Source organism: Aptenodytes patagonicus, chromosome 13 (genome assembly GCF_965638725.1).
Source record: "Aptenodytes patagonicus chromosome 13, bAptPat1.pri.cur, whole genome shotgun sequence".
In the NCBI taxonomy this organism is placed as follows: Eukaryota; Metazoa; Chordata; class Aves; order Sphenisciformes; family Spheniscidae; genus Aptenodytes; species Aptenodytes patagonicus.
Genome location: NC_134961.1, coordinates 3,010,609 through 3,029,197, shown reverse-complemented (window position 1 = coordinate 3,029,197; position 18,589 = coordinate 3,010,609). Strand labels below are relative to the sequence as shown.

General features: G+C 43.9%; 3 protein-coding genes across 5 annotated transcripts in view; 1 reads left to right on the top strand and 2 right to left on the bottom strand.

Moving 5' to 3' along the window:
* Window positions 1-1,592, bottom strand: part of TMEM204 (transmembrane protein 204) — a 32,215-nt gene extending 30,623 nt beyond the window's left edge. Inside the window, exon 1 of the mRNA XM_076351227.1 lies at window positions 1,570-1,592. The gene's annotated coding sequence lies outside the window, so the exon portion shown is untranslated. The remainder of the gene's footprint in view (window positions 1-1,569) is intronic.
* The window catches only part of IFT140 (intraflagellar transport 140), a 91,117-nt gene that overhangs the window by 70,190 nt on the left and 2,338 nt on the right, over window positions 1-18,589 (top strand). For all 3 annotated transcript variants that reach the window (XM_076351221.1, XM_076351220.1, XM_076351219.1), the window contains exons 19-28: window positions 9,517-9,694; window positions 13,133-13,323; window positions 14,390-14,485; window positions 14,848-14,980; window positions 15,076-15,219; window positions 15,634-15,762; window positions 16,508-16,690; window positions 17,662-17,868; window positions 18,090-18,302; window positions 18,386-18,552. In XM_076351221.1, coding sequence (XP_076207336.1) covers window positions 9,517-9,694; window positions 13,133-13,323; window positions 14,390-14,485; window positions 14,848-14,980; window positions 15,076-15,219; window positions 15,634-15,762; window positions 16,508-16,690; window positions 17,662-17,868; window positions 18,090-18,302; window positions 18,386-18,552 — 1,641 coding nt within the window. The remainder of the gene's footprint in view (window positions 1-9,516; window positions 9,695-13,132; window positions 13,324-14,389; window positions 14,486-14,847; window positions 14,981-15,075; window positions 15,220-15,633; window positions 15,763-16,507; window positions 16,691-17,661; window positions 17,869-18,089; window positions 18,303-18,385; window positions 18,553-18,589) is intronic.
* The window catches only part of TELO2 (telomere maintenance 2), a 29,536-nt gene continuing 21,821 nt past the window's right edge, over window positions 10,875-18,589 (bottom strand). Inside the window, exon 20 of the mRNA XM_076351225.1 lies at window positions 10,875-10,915. Coding sequence (XP_076207340.1) covers window positions 10,908-10,915 — 8 coding nt within the window. The 3' untranslated portion in view covers window positions 10,875-10,907. The remainder of the gene's footprint in view (window positions 10,916-18,589) is intronic.

The following is an 18,589-nucleotide window of genomic DNA, read 5'->3' as shown; positions in this document are numbered from 1 at the left end:
TCAGGTCTGCAGAAACAGATTGAGGAGGGGGATTTTGAAACGCTTTTTATTGAAAGCAAAACACTATTGGGGTTAGCTGTTGAACAGCATGACGAAAGCGGTGTGTGTGTGGGGGTCCACTGATGTCCCCCTTCCTCTCTGCAACCCTAGAAGGGAGCATGGCAGATACATAGAAAATATAAAATCTCGAGATTCTCAACCTCATAAACAAACAAACAAATTTGGGGGTGTCTGAAAAGGCAGTTGCAAGTGTTACAATGTGAATGGAGTTGAAAATCGCTGCATTGCGACTGTGCAGGGCTGGCACAGCCCTGAGCCCCACGTCCTGGTGTGCTGTGAACGCTGGTGGCTCTGCAGTGCCTCTGAGGAGGCTGGCTACCTCCCTTCAGTGCTCAGAGGATGGAAAAGCTTATATTAAGTTGCTTAATATAATGCCTCTGTTCACAATCCAGTACAGAATCGACTACCATACAGCAAGCCAGGACCGCAGCACTGGTGCTGCAAAAGCTGCAAGGAAAGCAGCTCTAATTAACAGATTAAAAAAGAGTTGTTGAGGACATTTCAAACTGTCCCTGTTTCCAGAGAGGTCTTGCAGAGTCCGGCTCTCCAAATGGCTGTTCGCTGTTTCATGTTTCCATCAGCTGCCACAGCAGGAGCTGCCGCGGGGCCAGGGACGAGGGCAGTGATCCCCAGCAGGCATTGCCCTGCTGCTGCTGTGGCTGCCAGCTTCCCCTGCCCCTCTGGGCCTTATTGCCTGTGGTTATGCCCTTCCTTGATCTGAGCCCGTCAAAATTCTTTAGGCTGAAAAAGTACTGTACAAGGTGTAGTATTAAATAGTATATTGTGAAACAAAGGTGTGACATTCTCGTCAACAGCCTGGAGAGGGAGTAGTGAGAAGTCGTGGCAGAGTACCTGCATCACCAGGCGCAGCTGCACCACACCCATCCCACCTGAGATGTTGGCACAAGAGTTCACATCAGTGTAATTAATAAAATTACACTAGAAACGGATTTAATTCTATAGCAGTTCAGTCTTACCAGCTAAGTTACTTTTGCCCGTAGTCAACAGATCCGTACTGACCCAATACGTGTAGACAAACTGGTTGGAAATTTTTTGAAAGTCAGTGTTTTATTTTCTAAGACTTGTTGCTGAGAGGAGTGGAAAATATTTCAGTGAAGTTTATATGCCCCTATAATTAGGTTTCAGCTATTGCAATTGAATGTACAAATCTGGCTATGAATTCACCCCTCCTCTGTGCGCTTGGTTCATTTTTAATCCTTAAATGGATTAAGCTTTAGGTACTTTGAGTATCTTCATACTCTGACAGCAGTACAGCATCTTTGATTTCTTTTTTTCCTGTGATTGGTCAGGTTTCTATACATCTCTGGTTTTGGAAGTTTCAATATAAATAACACACTGGTACCTGCCATTCTTCAAAGAAATTTCCTAACAACAATGACTATTTTTTCATATTTTATAACCCATGGATTATTTGTTATTATTTTAAGCCGGTGATTCAGCAGCAAGGCAGATGATGTTCATATACAGATAATGCCAGGAGAGATTTACCTTTAGGGAAAACTCTTCTACCCAATCGGACACCTGCTTCTGCCCCCTCCTGTCTTCGATTTTTGTGATTTGTTGAAGTCTGAGCATGTATTTTCACAAGGACACAAACTTTGTTTGCGTGTTACATGTAAAAAAAAATATAGCGATTGTATTTTACAAAGGCTGAACAAATCAGTCTAATCATTTAAAACTCAGTCACATCTCTTCCTCTTTCCACACCAATTATTTGGTGTGAGAATATTCAAACTGTTTTGAATTCCATCAACATTAAAAATAAATCATATTCTTCCTAAGTCATACTTGTCTTTGAGCGTCAAAGGGACCAGGTGATCTAAACATCATGGCATTAGTTTGTGGTTTGAGATATATGATACTTGAGAAATTCTTCATGTTACATATGCAAATCCATGCAAGTCAATGAGTTTGCATTTAAGGCAGCTTTCCCAGAGGAAAAAAATAAATCTCTCTCTCCCATAGTGCCTCTTCTTGTGGCCGCAGATGGGTGGGTGGCTACGTGGTGAGTTGCAGCTGGGAACGGATGCGGACGAGTCAAGTCGATCAGTTCACTGCCACATAAAACACAGGAGGTGGCGCTGGGACTGGTGACAAAGTTGGCCTTAAATCAGATGCTTCATCCTTCTGGCCATGCTGAGGTGGTCATCTCCAAAAAGGCTGCATAACTTCAAGTCCATATTGTCTCTCTGTTGATGGGGACTGCCACATCACAATGATTTGGGACTTTTAGTTTTTGTGATGATGGAAATTTTTCTGGGAACCCTGATCATGACTTCCAGAGCAGAAAGGACAGCAGCACTGTGGTCTTCAGCCGGCCCAGATAATACACCAGTATGGAGAGTATCTGAGGGGCAGTGCAAGGCAGTAGTAATTGCTGTTGGCTGCAGTAATTCAGCAAGCACACGATGAATTTTTTTCCCATGGCAAAACTTCTGGTGGATGTTCTTGTCTGGAAGTACCCGTTTGCTAATTGATTGTTCCATGCTAGAGAGTGGTTCTGCTCAGTGGTAGGTTAAATTACTTCATACAATTTGCATAGCAGCTTATAAAGTATTTTGGGTCTTTCTGGGTGAGAAATCAGTTATGTAAATGTAATTTTACTTTCAGAGTCTCAATAATGTAGATTATATCAGATAACTAGTTTCTTCCATACTGGATTTATCCATTTACTACCTAATAAATTCTGTTTACAGTTGTTTATGCAGGGCACAATCTTTTTTCTATTATTTTTTAATAGGCAAATGGCTTTTTATCATTCTATTAAACTAATAACAATATCTAAAGATGTAAAATTGGGGAATTCCCCAAGTGAGTAGATTGCACCAAGTCAAAATTAAATGAGTTTTGCAAAGATCTGGTAAATTTTCCTAGCCTGCTCATACCAAAATGGCTCAGTTATTCCTTTTTTGTTACAGTTTTAATCAAATGGTTCTTGTTGGCACGTTCACAGTCAGTGACATTCTCTATCTTCACTCAGATCTTGTGCTTCCAGTTCAAAACAGTCCAGGAATCCTTCTGATCCTTTTAAAAAAAAAAAAAAAAATCACCTCAATAAACACTTCTCTACTGATAAATGTGCAGAAGTATATTCAATTGCAGTACTTACTGCATTCCTTAGGACACAAGAGTTTCGTTTGATACAATTCACACTGAACAATAGCTTGGTGTTGATTTTATCAGGATAAGTTTGGAATAGACAAATCTATGTATTTAATATGATATTACAGATCCTATTCTGTAAAGCTTTTGTTGATTTATCAAATGTTCTGTTTCTGCCAGGGAAAAGTTTTTAGGAATAATCTAGACAGCTTTTAATGTTTTGATCATACATGAAAAATGCCTGGCATATTTCTCAAAGAAGCACTTATTTAATATGATTAACGCTATCAAGAATCTCATTATATTGTTGCAACTTTTCATATATTATTTAGTTCCTTGTTATCTTTTAGTCCCACTGAACAGGGATAACCAGAATCCCATAAATGCATTTTAAAAGCATCTAACGTAATTTAGCTACATCAGATAAAACTTTGTTTTTTCAAGTCTTGAGTTTTTTCTGGGTTACAAGAGAACAGACAGTAAGCCACCAATTTTGACATGTTAACTCTCTATTTATTTTGCAGTGGTTTGAAGATAAGATCAGTGTCCATTTTTATAGACGTGTGTAAAATTTTACATAGTACTTCTAAACGATCAGCTTTTCATGCCTGCTAACCTTACGCGTCACGTAGTTTGTCTCATTTGACCATGTCCAAGCCCTCTGTAGCCGTTATCGTCCACAGCGTGATGCTTTTACCCTATGACAGGTCTGTCGCATCACATGTATGTAAAGGTGATCATAAAGGAATTACCTGGTCAGAATCAGCCACCGCTGCACATTTCAGCCAGATGACGTTATTCTAACACGTTTTTTCAGGGGTTGGAAGGTGCAACTTTAAGTTACTGAAATCCAGGCAAGGGATTAACGTTTGAAAGATAGTAATAGATGATGTTAATTTTCCTTAGGAAGCAGCACCTGCTTTGTCCCATCCTTTTCCTTAGCATAGAAAACACACCCGAGCAGCACGTAGGCAGCGGGTGGAGGCTGGGGAAGGGTGGTGCCCAGTGCCCTGCGGCGTTCGTCCAGGCCAGCCCAGACACCGTTTACATTAGGGTAAGTCTCGTAGTAAACACTTCGCACCAGAACGGTACATCCACTGTGGTCCCAGTTGGCTGAGCTGCCGAGAATCTGCTTTGAATTTCTTGTACAGTTTATTTTGTGATAGGGAAGCGAAGCTTCCTTGTCCCCACCGTTGGGTCAGCAAAAGCTCTCCCTCTTGCTGGATTTATTTCCATTTTTGACGGCCCAGGCTGTGCCTGAGGCGCAAGGGGACACCCACCTGCTCCAGGTAGATGTATGCATTAGGGATGTAATAATATATTATGATATACTATATATGAAATAGTGTTATAGAGATGTAATAATATATTATTATAGATTATATATAATACAGTGTTATAGCTATTATACCTGATATTGGCGTTATAGATATTATATCTTACATTAGTATTTCTCTTTGCATTATACAGTAGTCTTTTAAAGCAGAATGCTTAGGGTCCTGTTCAACGAAGTGGGGCCCAAATTGGAAAGAAAGCTGCTTTTTTTCTCCTGATGAAAATATTTAGAGACAAGAGATGGAACATATGTTCATTTTCCAAATATACCCCATTAAATAGAGGGAGAGAGATTTTGTAGTGAGATGCTTCAGACATATAAATCTCCAGCACTTCTAAATAATACTCCATTTACTGGATTTTTTCTTTAAACTTTCATGCAAAAATGGGCAATGAAAAATATATAGGAACAGAAGGGTTTGTAAAATCAGACTGTTAGATGCTATAAACATAGTTTTATAGAAAAACAGATGCAAAAGATCAGATATAAAGGAAGAAAAGCTTTTTCATCAAATATGTGATAAAACTTCTGTCCAGTCTTAAGAGGCATCAAAGTTTGCTTTCCAAATCCATACTGCTATTGCTGTGGCCTGAAGCCTGGGAGTTTGGGGTGCAGCAGCAGATCATTTATTCGTGTGCTGCATGGGGAGGCATTGCTCCCCCGGGATGCTCGGGGAGCGCATTCTCATGGCTCTGCTCACGCTGTTGCTGCATCTGGTCTTCATTAAGTTTCCAGCTTCGGCTGACGAAGTACAGATGCGAGCGGCTTTGCAGGGGGGAGAAGAGGAGGAGGAGGGGAAGAACAGGAAATTCCCAGAGCATGAGCTGGGGGCAGGGTAAATCATTACTTGGCATTTTATATGCGACAGCGGGGCCAGGCCTGGAAAGAAGAGTTGCTGTTTTTTAGGGATGCAAGGACAGATTTGTCTTTCTCGCTACACTGACGACTGTTGAGAGATAAACCGTGGTTTTGCCTGGGGTTTAAGTGAGCCTGTTCTGCACCTCCTGTTTCTTGTTCCTTAACCAGTTCTGCATTAATTTGCCCACGTTCCCGAGGGGCAGCAAAACTGATGGGCAGGACTCTTGCTCTGGTGCTGGAGGTGTCCGCCTGCTAGGGAGGTTGGGCCATCCCAAGGCCGAAGCTGGTTGTCTTGAGATATGGAGAAACATGGAAGCATGTTGCTGATGATTCCCGTATCGTTCTCTTCTCTGAACCCATCCCTTGCCAGAAGGCTTGCCCGCTCCTGCCAGCAAGCCTGCCGGGTGCCTCAAGCTGAATAGTTTGCAAGGCAAATGTCTAAAAAACAATTTGGTGTTACAAAAAGTGTCTGTTCTCTGTGATCAGACATGGTGTGGAGAGGCTGGAGGTGTCTTTTCAGGGTGAAGGTAAAACTGAGGTTCTGGCTAAAGGTCCCCTGATCTTTCTGCAGGAGCTGTGGGTGGATCAGTCCCAGTGTCCTGGCCCTGGCCCTGGCCCAGGTTTGGGAGCAGGGATCTGCTGCGTTATCCCCCCGTGGTTTCGGTGAGACACGATCCGTGCCGTTGCCAAGCCGAGGCTTGGTTGTGGTGCTCTGTGGTGGTCAACAGCTCTGCGGTTTGCGCCTCTACTAGGCAGCGAGACCTGTGTGTTGTGTGGTCGTTTATTTTTGTAAAGTACTTCGGCTCTTTTGCATTTCACAGGGTGGTGTTACTCTGGTACCTTTCTAGTTTTTAAATAAGTTATAATAAACAATATATTAAAATAATAAATACAAACAAATATATTAATAAGTATATAATACATGCATATGAAGGTGGTCTTTGCAAGCAAATAGTATGTTGCTGTGTCAGAAATACTTGCGTACCTTAGCAGCAGTATATGGAGTGTGGTGCTAAAATGAAAGGTCTCTCAAAGCAGAAAGAGTTTTCTAACATTTTGCTGCAGGAAGAAAATTGAAATAATGCATGTATGTACCTTATCAGAGCAGCGTCCTTCTTGTGAGGGACTTGTCTACTGGAAAGAACCAGCCTGTGCTGCAGCTCCACGTGGACCAGGGGCGAAGGTTTGGCTGTGGGTTCTCCCGCATGCAGCTGCTAACGAAGCCGTCCTTAGCTCCAGTGGGAGAATGGGAACTCCTCTGTGCAGAGCAGGGCCAGGTTCATTAGATGAAACATTCCTTCAAGCGCTTCTGGAGGGCAGAGGCAGGAGAAGGGATGGTCAGAGGGAGCCAGTGTTTTCACGTTTCATAGGTACTTGTGCTGGTGAGCTGCTCTTAGCCTGTCTCTTGCTTTGGTCTCTGCGTTGGGTAAGTCCGTGCAAGCACTGCTCTGCCGTGAACGCTTCGAAATTCAGTGTCTTTGGTCCGGTTTGACCACAGTGCTGAATTTCTGGTGGGTGCTCACCATCTGCACAGCTGGGGCTGTTGGGAAGGCAGTGCTTGCTAAAGTAAAACTAAGCGCAGAGCACATCAACTGGAGATGTTTCTTCCCCTGTATTTGTTGCACCCAAGTGGTACCCCGCTGCTGGAGCCTCTCAGGTTAGTTTTGCAAATGGTTTGGAGTGGAGGAGGAAGAGGTGGGATGGCAGAGCTCCAGCTCCTCAGGGCAGAAGTACATCTGGGTGCTCCACTGCATATGGCTGGCATGGGTGCCGAGGTGGCCCACGGGCAGACTGTGCGTGGGGCAAGAGCTCCCAAAGAGGAATCCCTGGGGCAGCAGCTCCCACCGAGTTTTGAAGTTGGCAGGAGCCATTGCCAGTCAGGAAAGCATAACGCAGCCGATAGATGATGAGTAGCATCTTCTGAGTCCTGCTGTGTGTCTCTGCACACTGTTGTCTTTTAACTTTGTACTTTAAAATACACTATTTGGTCTATTTCCTTTCAAAAGTTTCCACTCCCTGTAGTCTAAATAAGATTTCTCATCCGCTCTTCTCTGTTCGAGCCCGTGAACTTTCATCGTCTTGCATTGAGGGAATTGTGAGCTGTCAAGGCTCTGAAAAATAAAGATTTTGATTTCCTTTCAGAAACTTGCTATTAGTCAATTTGACAAAGCACAGCACAGGCGTGTGTTCCTTCACCCAGCGTAAAACGGCTATTGGCAACTTCTTCTGGCATGCTACAGATTTTGGAAAATATATTTCTTTTCCTTGTGTGTTGGGGAGCGCAGCCATGCCCACACGCACAAGATTTGACATCTTTTACTAATGACAGAACTCGCTGTCCTTGTTGATCAAAGCCAGGTGGCAATATCTGCCAAGACCTAAATGTTCTTTAAAGGTGTTTTTCCTGCTATTTCCAGTTCCAGATACAGGCAGTGGCTGCAATAAAAGAGAAACCAATTCCAACTTTTCAAAAATTAGGATGGTCACATCTTCTGCTGATATAAGTCAGCATTTCTATACTGGGTGGCGATGCATAGACTTGCACTCAGAAGGATCTAGCGCTGAAGTTTTTGTAAGGCCTTTCCAGTTCAGAAATTACTGTGCTCTGTTTCAATGTTCCTTTTGGCTCCCCAGTCTGTGGGACTTGGACGTGTCGGAGCGGAGCATGAGAGGAGGCTGCGTTTGAACCACATTCAGCATGGACATGCAGATGTAAGAAATTCAGTAAAATATTCAGACATGCATTTTTGCTTTTCTAAACAAGCAAAATTTCTGACCTATCTGAAATTTGCCCCCGATTTATCACTTCTGATCCTATTTTATTTTCTCTATACTGTTTGGCCTTAATGAAGTTTATGTCACATATTTATGTTGATTACTACCTGAAAACTTTATACCAGTTGTAGTTGCAAATAAAAGATGATCTAATTGTAAAATAGCTTAGGAAAAGCATTTTTTCTTTGCCTTTCTTTATTGTATGTGTTTGACAGCACGTCGTGTCTCATCTGCTTCGCTACTTCCCGGTTAGTCACTTTCCCCTGTTTGTGCAGGGTTTTCCCACAGCAACTGGGAAGCAAAAAACATTTTAATCATAGGAAAACTGGAAGGGGATTTGCTTGCAGATGCAGGACCTGAAGTGTCATTCAACTCTTTTTTCTTTTTTTTTTTTCTTTTTTTTCTTGCTTTTATCATTTAGATCATTATTTTGTGCTGTGGTGGTGTCTGAGAACTGTATGGACCATACCTCCGCTGAGGTCCACACACTGAAAAAACCCCATATGCTTATGGTTTCTATTAGTCAAACATACTGCGTTTTATTCTGAAGAGCCTCAAATGTAAATAGAATCTACGAAAATCTTTGCTTGTCACCCCATGTAATGGTCAACTGTGTCGCGGTCCTTCTGTTGAGCAATGCTGCCTGCTGAGACCTGACGTTCCTGCATGGGCGCGCGGTGCTCAGCCAGTCCCTGCCTCTGTCTTGGCAGAGGATTTTGCAATGTTAAGTGTAAGCTCTTAGCCCTGAGGAGTTCTCATTCTGAGCACCACAAAGCTTTTCTTTGTGCCATTTTTTATGCAAGTTTTAAATTAGAACATGGTAGTTTGATCAGTTGTTTCCTACACATCATTCCCTGTTGTTGAGTGCAACTATTAGGCTCCTAATAGCTGTTCCACGTTTGAACTATGCAGGACAGTAGCAGGACGTTGCCACTGTAAGGTTTATGTATATAACACTTTTCTCATAGTTTTTCTTTTAAATTCTGAACATCGACGTGGGGCTATTGTGAATGTCTATATGTTGCAGCTACAGCAAGAAGCACGGTGATGGGTGCATGATGAATGTTTATATACGTGCAAACATAACTGCTTTTGTTTAGACATTGATGTAAAACAAAACCCGCAGTATTTCCTTAAGGCTGTGGGCATTCAGCTCCAGAACTAACCTTTATGTCTGAGGCCTATTTCTGTTCCTCTTCAATCTTCACACAGCAACTGGAGTCTCTTTGTTATGTCCAGCAAGTGTCCAATGTACTAATGGTTTTCCATTTCACACTCCTCTTCCCTTGCATCTTACCTGCTTAGTACCCGAGCCTTAAAGGTGACACCATAACAGCTCTCCTTTTCTTTCCCATTTCTCACAGTGAGGCTGTCTGGGAGAGCATGGCTCGCATGTGTGTGAAGACTCAGAGGCTCGATGTTGCCAAAATTTGCCTTGGAAACATGGGTCACGCAAGAGGAGCCAAGGCGTTGAGGGAGGCTGAACAAGAACCAGAGCCGGAGGCCAGAGTGGCTGTGCTGGCCATTCAGCTGGGCATGCTGGTAAACCCCGCCAACCATACGCATCCAGGAATATCCACCCCACTTAACTAGGGACAAAAATGAGAAACTCGTAATTTTTTTAAAATTCTGAAATGCAAAACCCTTAATGGAGAGTAAAACCTATTGCCAGGTTTCCAAGGAATGATGAAGAATAATTCTGACAATTATTTTCCTGATGTTGAGTTTTTATCTTAGGGAAATAGGCATCTCCTTCAGCATTGCACAGCCTCGTGCTGCACGATTCCTGCGCGACACTGACCAGGGGCTTTCCCTGAGCTCCAGAGGCTCAGCAGTCCCCTGAGCCCTTTTCACATTCCTCAAAGAGTAGATGAGAATGAGCGTGGCAGAATCTGATGCCTGGAAATAAGAGTACCAGGAGCCATAGCAAACTAATTTGTCTGTTTTCTTAACTGCTGTACAGAATTTATATATGGGAGTTTTACTCCCATATGAAAAATTGCTGAATGAGGGAAACTGCTGAATGAAGGAAACATCTTTTAAGGATGGTTTATGTGTGAAACATTAAGCAGAAAAACTGTTTTCTTGGGGCATAATCCTTCCAAGCTTAATCATTCTAAGTTTGACTGGATTAAAAAAAGGATGTACTTTAAAGTATTGTAGCTAAACTGTTTCAAAAAACATACATTAAGGTCCAATATGGGAAACGCAAGTTCCGTTTTGACATGTTTGTTTGTAGAGTGAAAGGCTAAAGCCGTGTTCTGCCAGAGAGCGAGGGCTGGCTTAAGGCATTTAAGCAGTTTAGGCAAAATCGATGTTTCCTGAAGGCTTGGAGAGCTCTGGCGAGTCACTTTTGCTGCTTGTGCTGTCCCAGAGATGCCTGTTCTACCACAGTCGCCCAGATTTCCATCCCAGCTTCTTCCGTCGTGGGAGCAGTAACTTGTCTGGATCCAGCACAGCCAGGGGACATGATCAGGCTCTTCTCCCTGTAGTCTGGTGCACGAGGCGACTGTCCCTTGTACCTGTATCTGGAGCCCGTCCTGGCAGCAAATACATACCAAAATGGACCTTGTCTTTCCCATGTGTCTTTACTGTAGTCTGAACCCACTCCCCTTGATTACCAACAGAACTGAGATCTAAAATGGGTTTGAGACCAGCATTATCATGTGGACTGAAAACTGACCGGAGAGCTGTTGAGTTAGATGAATGCTAAGAGCATGTGTTCGACTTGGTTCACCTTTATTTAATGTCTTCATCAATGATCTGTAAGAAAAGCAGAGATTTTTAGTTTGGGAACCATAAAAGATCCAGGCATATGATCTGTAAGAGGGAAAAACTGGGAAAGGAGAATTGATGAAATACCCCACAGTTCATAGGAAATCATGAATTAGATAAAAAATGGCAAGGTGCTATGAGAGCAAAATCTGTTTGGGGCTGCATTTGAGGAGACGCCACATCTTGGGGCTTTGGTTTGATAACTTCTGTCTATGTATTTGTTGCAGCTACAGCTGGAACATTGACTTCCACCCTTAAGTATCTCATTACCAGAAAAAAACATTGATGAACTGGAAGAAGTTCAGAGAAAATCAGTGCAAATTGTTAAGCTCTTGGAAAGGTTTCACAGACAAGGAAATCTTTAAGATAGCCAAATAATTAGAATTTGGCTTAAAAAGGTGTTTAGCAATCAAAGGTTTAACAAGGCCAAGTGCAAGGTCCTGCGCCTGGGTCAGGGCAACCCCCAGTATCAGTACAGGCTGGGGGATGAAGGGATGGAGAGCAGCCCTGCCGAGAAGGACTTGGGGGTACTGGTGGACAAAAAGCTGGACATGAGCCAGCAATGTGCGCTCGCAGCCCAGAAGGCCAATCGTACCCTGGGCTGCATCCAAAGCAGCGTGGCCAGCAGGTCGAGGGAGGGGATTCTGCGCCTCTACTCTGCTCTGGTGAGACCCCCCTGGAGCACTGCGTCCAGCTCTGGAGCCCTCAGCGTAAGAAAGGCACGGACCTGTTGGAGCAGGTCCAGAGGAGGGTCACAAAAATGATCAGGGGGATGGAACACCCCTCCTATGAAGAAAGGCTGAGAGAGTTGGGGTTGTTCAGCCTGGAGAAGAGAAGGCTTTGGGGAGACCTTAGTGCAGCCTGTCAGTACTTAAAGGGGGCTTATAAAAAAGATGGCGGCAAACTCTTTAGCAGGGCCTGTTGTGACAGGACAAGGGGGAATGGCTTTAAACTAAAGGGGGGTAGATTTCGACTAGATATAAGGAAGAAATTTTTTACGCTGCGGGTGGTGAAGCACTGGCCCAGGTTGCCCAGAGAGGTGGTGGATGCCCCATCCCTGGAAACGTTCAAGGTCAGGTTGGACGGGGCTCTGAGCGACCTGATCTTGTTGGAAATGTCCCTGCCCACGGCAGGGGGGTTGGACTAGATGACCTTCCAACCCAAGCTATTCTATGATTCTATGAAGCTACAGCAATTTTAAGAGTATAAGTGCTAGAGAGATAGAGGAACTATTCTGAATTAAAGTGAAGAAGAAAAGGAAAATTCCAACTAAATGTTTGGAAAAGCTTCCTGGCAGAGAAAGCTATGAGGCTGAAAAGTGTCAACACTCCTTATTTTGGATATTTAGATCTATTTGGAGAGGCAGAGGGGAACTGTAGCAAAACGAATGCAGTTCTGTTGCTTTTTTTCATCTTATACAGAATCATAGTGCAGGCATCTTCCATCTCTACTTTCTATGCTTTTTTGAATTTGAAACAATAAGAGACAGAAACTATTTTTCTGTCTTGGACAGATAATCTCAATTTACTAAATATAGTGTTTAGCTGGACAGCAGTTGGGTGGAGCAGGAAAATGCTCCTTCCACAGGAGTACCTCTCAAAGCGTAAAAATAATAGTTCCAAATTTGCCTGCCCTTGCGTCAGCATCGGCAAAATCCTCCTGTTCTAATTCTGTCTTAAATTAACACCGTTTATTCCCAGGAATGGATCTCAGTTATCCACGAACAGCATTGCTACCTCTGAGACCTGCTCGGAGGTCGCAGGGGGTCCCCTGGCACATAACACCTTCTTGCCAAAACCCCTAGTGCCTAGGACTGTCTCCCGGACCTCACCTCTGGGTAGGCTGCGTGGCCATTAACTGTAGCCCCACATGAGCATATCTCCCCTTTCTGAAATGGTTTACGCTCCTGATGACAGCGTTTAATTGTTGATGGCTTGCTCATATCACCCCCAGTTGATATTGTACAGTAAATGCCAGGATCTGAGTGCTTTCCTTATTTTCACATAAACATCCTGTTTCCCAGTAATGTGCTATTCCAGGCTACGTATATTTAGTTGGTTAAACCCCCTGCCTGAATTATTGTTACTTTAATTGCATTACAATGACCTGCACTAATAAACTACTCAGAAGTGCAGTGTCTGTTGTGAAGGACACCTACGAAACACCGGTCGGAGCTAACGAGGTGTTTGTATGCTCTCCTTCCAGGAGGATGCGGAGCGACTGTACAAGGCTTGCAAACGCTACGACCTCCTGAACAAGTTCTATCAAGCCTCAAACCAGTGGCAGAAAGCCATCGAAACAGCAGAAGCTCACGATCGGGTTCACCTACGCACCACGTACTACAACTACGCTAAGCACCTGGAGGCAACCGGAGAGCACAGTCTTGCACTCGCCCAGTAAGCACCAGCCTGTGGCTCCCAGGGGATTTGGAGCCTTGTTCCCCTGTGAAGACTGGGAGCAGGCTAAGGAGGATGTCTGGTGATGACTGCTAATAATTAATTAAAGTCTTTTCCCATTTCTGGTGCTTTCTATCTCACGGAGTGAAAGCATTGTTACAATAAACTTCCCAGCACCCTCCCAGGCTAATAGCGTTGGAAAGGTTAAGTGTCTTGTCGGGGCCAATAGTTGAACCCCACTAATATCCAGTTCTGTACTTGTCTCTGGAAGACCACTGCCCTCTTTTCCTTCCTTTTCCATGACAAAACCACTTGTTTACTTCTCCTGAAAGTCCCAGACACAACTGCTGTGGTAGAATTTAGTCTGACTTGGGTGCTTCTGGCGCCTGGTCCTCTCCTGTGATTGATGAGTCCCTAGAGAAGTTAAGGGAGGTGATTTTTAATGTGTTGTATTTGTTGTTTGAAATCTTGTTTTTGTATGAGTTTTACTATATGAAGCCTTGCAATATAATAATAATATAATAAGGTCACTACTGTTCAGAGTCAAAGTAGAGCTCTGATGTGATCAGACAGACCCATTAGATGAGCAAGGTGGGCAGGGTGGTGAGGAGAGGCTCTAACGGTGGATGGTGGTGTAAGTGCAGTGATCTCCCGGTAGTGGAGAAGAGGCTGAAGTGGCAGTGGATGGCAGAAGGACTAGGCAAGCTGAGGAGCCCAGGGCTCTTGTGACCTTTTCAGCCAGTTGCACAGGGATGTGCTTAATGTTTGGGGAGCTTTCCGGGCTATTTCTTTGGGCCATCACTGGCACTTTTAAAGTATTTACTGTTCTGCGATCACATTGCCTCCCTGATTCCAGGTGCCTTGCAGGACCATCGACCTTTTTATTTTTGATGGTGCTGGCAGACTGCAACTGGCCTTACAGTGAATGTAATAATATAAATGAAGCAGTGTTACCAGTGTTGTCACTCTATAGCTGTCAAACAACATTAAATGGATTTTTTTACACAGGAAGTGAGCTAATAAGGAGGTAGTCATTTCACATCGAATGTGTTCTTTTTCTCTACAGCTATGAGAAGTCAGACACACATAGGTTCGAGGTACCCCGAATGCTCTCTGAAGACTTACAAGCCCTGGAGAACTACGTCAACAAGATGAAAGACAAGTCAGTGCTATGCTTGTTCCTTCTCCCGAATGGGACTTTCAGGTCTGAAATACAACTTGTGAAGAGAGCAGGGAAGGAGGAGTATGAATCCTCTCAGCCGCAAGTTCAGCCACTGCCTTATCCATTATGATCCTCCTACAGCTTTTCAGGATTATGCTACATCTCGCTCAAGAGCTGCCACATTAGATACCTAGGCTGAACTCCCTTGTAGTGCAGACCTTTGAACATCACCCTTGAGTTGGGGTAAAGCCTTGTCTACATTCTAAAAAAATGTATCTAGTCTTGAGATCAAGATCTCCAGGAGTGAAAAATGCAGTCTCTGGCAATTCTTGTTACTGCAGTTAATATTGTTGCTTTTCTAGGAGCCTGTGGAAATGGTGGGCACAGTATCTGGAGAGCCAATCGGATATGGAATCTGCGCTAAAATACTATGCACTGGCTCAGGATTATTTTTCCCTAGTCCGTGTCCACTGCTTTCAGGGCAACATTCAGAAGGTAAGGCAGCCTGCTCCCATCATCTGCTTCCAGAGAATTCTCATTCCTGGGATGAGTATGGGCACAAAGTAAAGCTATATAATTTCGTTTTCAAGGCTGCTGAAATAGCAAACGAAACGGGGAATTGGGCAGCATCCTATCACTTGGCCCGCCAGTATGAGAGTCAGGATGAAATCAAGCAGGCTGTACATTTCTACACCAGGGCCCAGGCATTTAACAACGCCATCCGCTTGTGTAAGGTATGTGAAGAGGTACACTTATGTCCAAAAGCAAAGTAGGATTCTATCCTTAGGCAGCATACAGAATGAAAGCGGTACAAGCTGTTTGTGCCCATTCTCTCTTGTGAGATGCTTCTTGCTCATACGGAGCCCATTATGAAGATGCTCCCAGTTTCTGCCTGCATCGTCTACAAAAGATGCATCAGTACAGGCTTGGTTGTATGGGACATTATTTTCTTGTGTATCTCAACAGAAAACTGCTTGAAAGAAATGATCATTGTTGCAGCTCAGAGTTACTTGGGTTGGTATAGGTTTCACACAGAAGGGGGGTTGGTGGGCTACTGTGTGACAGTGTGAAGCTATAGGCTTGCCAGAAGACAGAATTATGAAATCTGTTTGCTGCGTACCTAGAGCCAAATCTTTGCTTTTGAATAGGAGAACAATTTAGATGATCAGCTGATGAATCTGGCTCTTCTGAGCTCTCCGGAAGACATGATAGAGGCAGCATGCTATTATGAGGAAAAGGGGGAGCAAATGGACCGAGCTGTCATGTTATACCACAAGGTAAATGTCTTTGTAGTAAAAAATACCAAACTTTAAACTGAAGCGGTTCCTACAGCAAAGTGTCGTGGTTTAACCTCAGCCAGCAACTTGAGCCCCACCCAGCTGCTCGCTCACTCTCCCCACCCCAGTGGGATGGGAGAGAAAATCGGAAGAGTAAAAGTAAGAAAACTCATGGGTTGAGATAAAAAGTTTAATAATTGTAATAAAATAAAGTAGTAGTAGTAATAATAGAAGAATACACAAAGCAAGTGGTGCACAGCGCAATCGCTCACCACCTGCCGACTGATGCCCAGCCAGTCCCCAGCAGCGGCCCCCCCGGCCAGCTTTCCCCAGTTTCTGTACTGAGCATGACGCCACATGGTATGGAATGTCCCTTTGGCCAGTTTGGCTGTGCCCCCTCCCAGCTTCTTGTGCACCTCCTTGCTGGCAGGGCATGGGAAGCTGCAAAGTCCTTGACTTAGTATAAGCACTGCTCAGCAACAACTAAAACATTGGTGTGTTATCAACATTGTTCTCACCCTAAATCCAAACCACAGCACTGTACCAGCTGCTAGGAAGGAAATTAACTCTATCCCAGCCGAAGCCAGGACACAGAGGAACATTAAATCAACTGTAGTTTTTACTATAAGTTTATTACTCATTTCTTCATGGCGGGTAATGCTTTATTACTCCACTCTAGGGTATCCTGTAAACTGATTCTGCAGTGTTTATTCTAGTCTTCAAAGACTCATTCTTAATTTTGCAGGCAGGACATTTCTCCAAAGCACTGGAGCTAGCCTTTGCCACACAGCAGTTTGGGGCCCTACAGCTAATTGCTGAAGACCTGGATGAGCACTCAGACCCAGCTCTGCTAGCCCGCTGTTCTGATTTTTTTATTGAACATGCTCAGTATGAGAAAGCAATGGAGTTGTTACTAACAGCCAAAAAGGTAAGCTCTAGCTTCTCTGGTCCCTCCACGCACAGGTAAAGAGGAGCACAACAGGTGTGTGTGTGTGCATGCACATACATTTATCTTTGTTAAGGTTTAATGTTTCCTCTCATGCCAGCGACTCAGGGGGTGGTAGCCCACTGGGCTCAACTCCAGAAATGGATTCCTGACTTTTTGTCTTATTTCTGGCTTAAAACCTGCAGATTTTGCACTCTTGGGAAAAGAAAAACTCCTACTCTCTAAACTAACATATTGAGAGACAGGGAAATTATAACATCATCAGTCAAAAACCCCCGAATGCTGTCCCTCTTGTCATACCACCAACGTAGCTAAGGCGCTTCATTTCGCACCTAAACTTTTACACACGTCTGCCTCGCCCTCATTGTTATGCTGGCAACTCAGCCTTACCAAAAATGCCGGGTACCAAAGCAGTCCTGCACTCCCTCCTCTTTAATGAGCGCCTGTGTCTTGCTTTCTTCCATGTTTTGCAAGGGTACAGTAGCCCCTTTCTGGGCTAAAAGCTATTATATATTCTACTCATAATTTGTTCCTATATGGGAAGTAGCAAAATATTTAATAAAACCTTTCAAATGCCTGTATTGATTTTATTTGTATTTGCTGAAAACCTTAATATAATCCATCATGCCTAATAAACCTGACTGGTACGTCTCTGAGAATGTCATGTTCAAAGAGACGAAATGGACGAATCTTCAGTGCCGCATTAGTGTCCGCTGAGAAAACAGGTGAGAAACAATGGCCTTTGTGGAAGAACAAATGCATTCTTAGTGAACAAAAGAATGAACAGGAGTTGATGTCGGGATGCTTAACTACCCAACAACATTCTAGACAGAGCATCCACAGCTGCTAGCATTTGTGCCTTCATAGAGCTAATTTCTGTAGGTTACACCACGAGCAACGTGAAGTATCACTATAGTGTTTGCAACATCTCCTTGCTTTCTCGCTTCCCTTAGTACCGTGAAGCTCTGCAGCTTTGCCTGAAGCAGAACCTGACCATCACAGAGGAGATGGCTGAGAAGATGACGGTCTCTAAAGACTCCAAGGACCTCTCTGAGGAGTCCCGGAGAGAGCTGTTGGAGCAAATTGCCGATTGCTGCATGAGACAAGGCAATTACCACATGGCAACCAAGAAATACACGCAAGCAGGAAACAAGTTAAAGGTCAGCCTGGATACATAGGAAAAAAAGCTGGAGAGGCTGAGCCTATTACCTCCTTAAGATTTCTCAAAACAAGGGTATTTTGAGAAGTAAATCTTGGAACAGTCTTCATACAGTAGACTATCCAGAGGAGGATCCCTAGCCATCTTAGTATACCTTGTGTTTTTGCATTCACACTGATATTTTTTCCCCCTCTTCCCCCATGCCCCCCTTTCTATTGCTAGGCGATGAGGGCACTGCTGAAATCTGGAGATACTGAGAAAATTGTCTTCTTTGCGGGAGTTTCCAGACAGAGAGAGATTTATATCATGGCAGCCAACTATCTACAATCACTGGATTGGTGCAAGGACCCCGAGATTATGAAGAACATCATTAGCTTCTACACTAAAGGAAGGGCCCTTGACCTGTTGGCAGGTTTCTATGATGCATGTGCTCAGGTGCATCCCCCTTCTGTGACTGCTAAAGCTGTTTGGTTTGTTAGCTCTGGAGCAAAACGTTCATCTCATTTCTCCTCTTGCAGGTAGAAATCGATGAGTATCAGAACTATGAGAAAGCACAAGGAGCACTGACAGAAGCATATAAGTGCCTTTCAAAAGCAAAGACTAGAAGCCCTCTGGAACAGGAAAGCAAACTAGCACTTTTGCAAAGCAAGATGACCCTGATTAAGCGATTCGTCCACGCTCGGAGGTGAGCTGCAGTATTCAGAGCATGTAAACTAATGACA